This window comes from Colias philodice, chromosome 8 (genome assembly GCF_061535455.1).
Source record: "Colias philodice isolate Cphi_HAF_F1 chromosome 8, ilColPhil1 Martin Lab GWU primary, whole genome shotgun sequence".
NCBI classification, from domain to species: Eukaryota; Metazoa; Arthropoda; class Insecta; order Lepidoptera; family Pieridae; genus Colias; species Colias philodice.
The window spans coordinates 1,328,272-1,335,667 of record NC_143093.1 but is presented as its reverse complement, the minus strand read 5'-3'; the positions used below and the strand labels follow the sequence as shown (position 1 = coordinate 1,335,667).

Genomic DNA, 7,396 nt, shown 5'->3' with positions numbered 1-7,396 from the left:
ATGCAATCGTTTCGTGCCCTGTTTGATACGGGCAGTCAGAGCAATTTCATAACAGAATCAGCAGTAAAACTTTTAAATTTAACGCCGGCTTCAACAACCGCGGCAATTAGTGGCATAGGGGAAGCGGATGCACCTATTATTGGTGACGTCACTTGTTCTATCGGCACTAACGGTCGAATTCTATTTAACTTGGATATGCACGTCATATCTAAAATATGTGGCGATCAACCTATCGCTCAACTTAATTCATCAAGTTGGTCCCATATTAAATCGTTGCCGTTAGCGGACCCTGGTTTCGATATACCTGGTCCCATTGACATTTTGCTTGCTGCTGATGTATTCGCTGACTCTGTTCTTAATCAACATATCAAGGGAGGTGTCAACCAACCTACCGCGTTTAATTCAATCTTTGGTTGGCTACTTCTAGGTAAAACTAATATTTCATGTAGTAGTCTGTTGCAGACTTTGCCTGTAATCGATAATGATTTAAATTCATTGGTTCATCGTTTTTGGGAATTAGATTCAGTACCGCAAACTTCAATGCTAACTCCAGATGAGTTATTATGCGAACGTAAATTCGTTGAAGAACACACACGTGATGAATCTGGGCGTTATATTGTTCGTATTCCATTTAAGAATAATTCAGAACCTACATTTGAGGGCTCTCGCGAAGTTGCTTTGCGTAGGTTCTATGCTATCGAACGTAGATTGTCACGTGACGCTTTGTTAAAATCGCAATATGTCGACTTTATGTCTGATTACATCGAAAATGGTCACATGACAGTCGTTCCTGTAGCACAAGTTGGCACAGGAAAATACTACATACCTCATCATTGCGTTCTACGCCCTGACTCTGCGACCACACGCCTCCGCGTTGTATTCGACGCTTCTGCGAAGGATATACATTCTAAGTCACTGAATGACACACAACTTATCGGCCCAAAGCTACAACCGAATATTTTAAATCTACTTTTACGCTTTAGGGAACACAACGTTGTCTTCATGGCTGATGCTCGTCAAATGTTTAGACAAATTGTAGTAGCGCAAGAACATCGTGATTACCAACGCATTTTCTGGAGGAGTTCTCCTGATGAGCCCCTCTTAGAATATCGTTTAAATACAGTCACATATGGATTAGCTTCGTCTCCGTTTCTCGCTTGCCGTACTCTTCGACAGCTTGCTGAAGATGAGGGAGATTCTTATCCACTCGCAAAACGAGTACTACTGTCTGATGTTTATTGTGATGTTTATTATGATTTGTGTTCGCGAGGTTTATTTCCGAGTGAGCTTGTGCACAATGCCTTATGGTGGGCGGGACCGTGCTGGTTAACCCAAAGTAGTTATACTTGGCCTACGGATACAGCTGTTGTCACATCAAATGAGAAGGTCGTTATGGAGAAGGAGCCACGTAAGGTAGCTCTTTCCGCTGAAGAGAGAGCTCCAATCGAACCAACAATAATTTACTCTTTACTTAATCGTTATTCCTCATTTCAAACAATCGTTAACATTTTGGCATTTGTATATCGTTTTATCAATAATTCTAGAAACCCAGCTCAAGCTAATCGTAATAATTTCATTAATAACGTTGAGAGACATAACGCATTATTAAAAATCGTTAAACATGTACAGAGTCAAGTCTTTTCGAACGAAATTGCTAGTCTTAAATCGAACAAACCTTTATCGAAACCTTTTCGAAAACTCAATCCATTTATCGATCGATTAGGTATTCTCAGGGTGGGCGGTAGAATTTCACGCGCAGGTTTAGAATACGAACAAAGGCATCCAGCCTTTCTACCGTCTGATCATCCATTAACGTTTTTAATTATCGACAACATTCATCGTAACTACTTGCATCCGGGCATCAATACTACGCATTTCTTACTTCTTCAACAATTTTGGATCATATCGGCAAAACGTACTGTACGCAATCGTTTAAGCAAATGTATACAATGCTATCGAACTAATCCAAAGCCATTACAACCGTTTATGAGTGATTTACCGTCATACCGTGTTAATCAAGTCAAACCATTTTCTATAGTAGGCGTAGATTTCGGCGGACCGTTTCGTATTAAATTAGGCCCACATCGAGGTGCTAAGATTGAAAAGGCTTACCTTTGTCTTTTTATTTGTCTTACAACAAAAGCAGTACACCTCGAGGTGGTGTCTACACTGTCCACTGACGCATTTATAGCTGCGTTACGACGCTTTGTGGCACGCCGTGGTCGATGTAACGTGATACACGCGGATTGTGGAACAAACTTTATCGGTGCAAGAAATCAATTATCGTCTCTTATGCATCAAGCTTCTAATTTAGAAAAGATCGAATTTAAGTTTAATCCTCCATCAGCTCCTCATTTCGGTGGTGTATGGGAAATTCAAATCAAGGCGGCTAAATCTCATTTACTTCGTGTAGTTGGTGATCAAGTTCTTACGTTTGAAGAACTTACAACGCTTTTCGTGCAAATCGAAGCAGTATTAAATTCGCGACCGCTTTGTCCAATCAGTTCGGATCCAAATGATCTATCGGTCTTAACTCCAGGCCATTTCCTTACCTTAGAGCCTTTGACAGCTGTCCCTGATGAAGATCTATCAAATGTTAATATAAGTCGGCTTCATCGGTGGCAGTTGTTACAATCATTTCACCAGAGTTTTTGGTCCAAATGGAAACACGAGTATCTTAATTCACTAACACAACGCGCCAAATGGACTAAGGATTCTAAACCGCTTCAGATAGGCTCAATGGTGATAATTAAGGATGAAAATCGTGCGCCACTACAATGGTCTCTTGCCAGAGTAGTGGATCTTTTACCCGGTTCTGATGGTGTAGCTCGGATTGCAGTAGTTAAAACAGCGAAAAATCATATAATTCAAAGACCGTTGGTTAAGTTATGCCCTCTACCAATCGAGGACTAGCTTAAATCGTTTATCTTTCTTTAGTATCGTAAGGTATCTAGACATTAAGTTATCGTTAGCAATAAGATATCGTGTCTGTGTAACATCTATCGTGTTATACAGAATCAATTAGTTAGGTGACTAGTTTTTTATCGTAATCAATAAGTATCATCAATAATTATGCGGATCATTCTTATCGTTCTCGTTCCCATTATGTTCTATTTATCGTCTGACCAGAAAATACCATAGGCATTTTGGTGGGCGGGATGTTTCGTTACCGTGTAATTGATCGTGGTGTCTATTATCGATGTTTGGCACAGAGTATGCAAACAAAGGTTGTCAAATTATTTTGCAACTGTCATGCACCACGACAGTCGAGACCTTAATCTGTGGTCGACACTTGTACTTCCGTATTCGATCGAGCCGCTCCTCTGCTGTGCGCGCGCGGCGGCTATTGAAACACGTGTATCGCATCGGATGATTGGGCGCAAATTCATCGAGTGCTGCAGCATCTCCAAGGTACGTGGTGCATTGTTTTTGCTGCTCACTATTTCCGAACATCGATTTTGTGTTAACGTAATTTTCCCTAATGTAGTAGAAGCCACCCGCTATTTCGGCTTGGTGCGATTCTACAAAGGTTGTATATCGTATAAATTTATTTCTATTTACTCAGGGATAATATTTTGTTAATTATACGGTTTGAAATTATTAGAATGTCTGTATTCCTATTCTATTAAGGGCCAATTTTTCAATGCTTGGATAAAACTTATCCGTCCAATAAAGTATTACACGATAATATTAAAATATCACGTAAACTGTGACATTTGTGTGTTATACGGGCAATTAGAATACGTTTTTAAAATGGTAGTTTTATACATTATTCGACGAATAAGTTTTAACCAAGGATTGAAAAATCAGCCCTACGTTAAATTAACTTTACTTATTATTAAGGTTTATTTGCATAATTATAATTTATAAATAACTACTTAACTAGAGTATAAACACACAACATCATTGATAGAGACTAAACCTTGTTAACTATGTATTTAGATGCCAGTTGTTATTTATTTGTATATAAAGACACTTGTGATTTTTGATAGAACAATAAAATAAAAAATAATTAAACCTTACCAGTTATTATCTAAAAATTAACACTAATCTTTCTTACCGCGCTTTCTATTACAGAAAACTGGATCTTAACTTCGTTAAGAAAACTTAATTTAATCTACAAACTGTTTGCTTCAAGTCATGTAGGTAATATTATCTATTATAAAGGGTATTTCATCAACTCATCAAAAAAATTGCATCCATAACACATAATCACACAATATAAGTGTTTATAATATCCTATCTCGGTGTGTGCGACATCCGAATTTAGGGTTCAGGATCTTTCACGAAATCCCGAAAGCCTATTCATGCAAGTCTTCCGTGGAATTGGGTTACGGATCCCATTTTACGAGACTCCGTTAACCAACGGAAAAGTATTGGAATCCCCTTTATGAGCTTATGAAAATATGGCGAATAGAAGGTAAGTACCTTATTTGCGAGATGAATGAAATTCCTGCGTAATTCAAGTATACGTTTAAATTAAATCAGCAATTAATCTGAAATACATTTAAAAATTTCACACGCCTAGCCATAATGTTAATCCAAATATATATAGACTGCATTTTTACTGTAACAAAAGTATCAGGCGAAATATTTCCTCCATTCACGATATTTATTTTGGAGAACGGAACTGTCAACTTAGCAATAAATATAAGGCTATAATCCAGACTGACTCTGCAGTTTAATTTTGTTTATTATTCGAAAGCAGTAGAGTCCATTATTCCTCGTAGCTTAATGACATATTGCCCGTTTGAGTCATTGGCTCGTGGTAGCACGAGGATTTGGCAACCGCCCAAAACGTTGTTCTCAACGTCAATACAACACTTAGAATTGTCGGCAGCTGATAACAATACTTAGGTATAGGAAACAAAGAATGGGGTAAACATTAAACTATGTAGATTGTAGATATAAGTCTATAATTTCCAACGTTCTTGTAACAACATTTAAAAACGCAGAGCTCTTTTACACTTCGTTAGATTTTTCTTTTAATTCCCTGACTTCATTGAACATTGATCCTAGGCATTCTTCAACTATCTTCAAACCTTCTCTGTAATTCCAAACCTTTTCTGTTCTTTCACTGAGCCCTTGAGCGACCTTAATAAAGCACTTGCAAACTTTACGCAAAGGAAAATTCAAGAACTCCCTACAAAGAGTTTCTCTTTAATTATGCGAAGGCAAAATAGACAATTCTTGAGCTCATTAATTACGCAGTAAGTAGGTAAAGTTGATACCCGATAATCTATTATAAAACAAAGTTTATCCTCATTGTAGTTTCAAATTGAATGCTTAATTCGTTTCGGATAAACTCTGGTTACAGCCGTGTTTAGTGTAAGCTGTAGCGATTTTGATAAATAATGATGTTCAAGCTTTAATTTTTAATAATAGATACGAACAATTTTAAATAGATTGTGTTTGCAATTTGACGGCGTTAATAAAGAAAATCGAGATGTTATTTTGTTCTCGCAACAGGAAATTTCTTTCATGAAATTTTTTGTGTTTTATTAGAAAATAATATACATTTTCTAGTAAAACACTGGTTTATGGCTGGAAAATATAAAAATTGGCCATTATTATTAGCAAGAAAAGCAGTAATCGTTTTAACAAAAATCATTGAACCATGTTATTATCAGCATAAAGTAAACTGATAAGTTCCTCTTTAAAGATGCAAAAAATATATCTCAAGGGAAATAATATGACTTCAAAAGACGTATTTTATTCCGATGGCAGGCTTGACCGGAATTTTTTTGATTTATGGCATAGCGCTTTCAACCAAATGAAATGCGTTTTAAATGCTTAAGTGCTTTTTAAATTTCTCACACCGCTGGGAATAAATATAGCATTAGACTGCATTTATTTGGACAGCGCTAGATTTTAACTATGGGCAAAAAGGGCTAGTGACTGGAGCAGAATTTTTTGACAGGAGCAGCAAAATTAAGGAGAGAAAATATTTTGTTAGTGTTAATTACAACTAAAATTTATTCACTTCATAATTTTTAGTTTGCCGATATAAATAAAATCTGTGAAAAATGGCGAATATAAAGAAAAACAGAGCAATGTTACGAAGTCAGTTAAAATCAGCACTGTGTACAGAAGTAAGTAAGTAAGGTGTGTAAGTGTGTGTGTGTGTGTGTGTGTGCACCTGCAGAATTCACTGATCACCCCTTTTTTAGAGATCCCTGATGTTGAAAAATGAAAGTTATACTTTCTCTTTATTCCATAAATATTCCACATAACTTATACTCTATCTTTATTTTGCGTAAAGAGTTAAACCATTAAAATATTATATCTAGGTATTTTATTTTTTTATTTATTACTCTTCAATAAAACTATACATATAAAACTTATTGCTAATATAAGTATATAAAAGAAAAAAAAACAGTATAGTTTATTAGGCGGCCTTATCACTTAGAAGTGATCTCTTCCAGGCAACCTGGGCAAAAGGTAACAAGCTTACTGAAATGACAATGGTAGGTGGTAGAAAAAAAGGTAAAGGTATGTTTATGAGGCAAGCGTACTACTCCTATATTTAATTGGTATACATAATTAAACATCAATCTTACAATTTAGATACATGTATTATGCAAGGATCGACATTTTCTTTCCTCAGATTAATTTTCACGGTTTTCGCCTTAGTATCCGCCTTTAACTTAATCACCGCTTCCTCATAATCCTACGGAACCCGTTCTCACCTCATTAATTAGGGTCCAGTGTAAATTTACTCAGCTATTCCACCCTTAGGCTGAAATAATTGCCCACCGTCAACTCTGAGGAAAATAAGATTTAGTAGTAATGTGTAAAGGTCTTTTGGGTGGACAGAAAACAATTCTGTGACCTTTTATTGCAGTATAGCTAGGTTAAATTACTTCTTTGAATTACTAAATAATTGATTTTGTATTTATTATATTATTTTTAACTGATCCCAAAAAATTTAATTATATAATTATGCTCTGTATTTACGTAGGTACGATCTATATTCATACTTTTAAATATTCATAATAAATTAATCTCAATTATGATGCTCATGATTATTATTCCTCAATTTTTAAAGTACATCCATTATTGAAATTACATCAAAAATTGGTCGGAAAGCTCTCACTTTTAACTTCACGATATAAAATCCTACCTAAGTAAACCCACCCGAAAAGTACTAATGTTTACCCAAAGCACTCCAATTCCCCTCTAAAAACCATTAAACTTTCACATGAGTACCATTAAATAGACTTCCTCGCTCACCATGGGTCACAGTGACCCGGCAAAAATATTCTATAGCTGTACATTAAGGACACAAAGGGCCAAAATTCCTTGTTTTGTGGGATGTGTGAAATATTTGAAGTGTTTGGGCTCTGGCATCTATCCTTTGGGCTAAAACTATTGGGTTTGAAGTAAAAATGTTGCG

General features: G+C 36.0%; 1 protein-coding gene across 1 annotated transcript; it reads left to right on the top strand.

Moving 5' to 3' along the window:
- LOC149486290 (uncharacterized) lies at positions 1-2,913 on the top strand. Its single transcript, XM_089697907.1, has 2 exons — positions 1-1,408; positions 2,147-2,913. The coding sequence occupies exons 1-2, from the start codon at positions 1-3 to the stop codon at positions 2,911-2,913; spliced, it is 2,175 nt and encodes a 724-aa protein (XP_089554033.1).
- Positions 2,914-7,396: the final 4,483 nt, after the last annotated feature.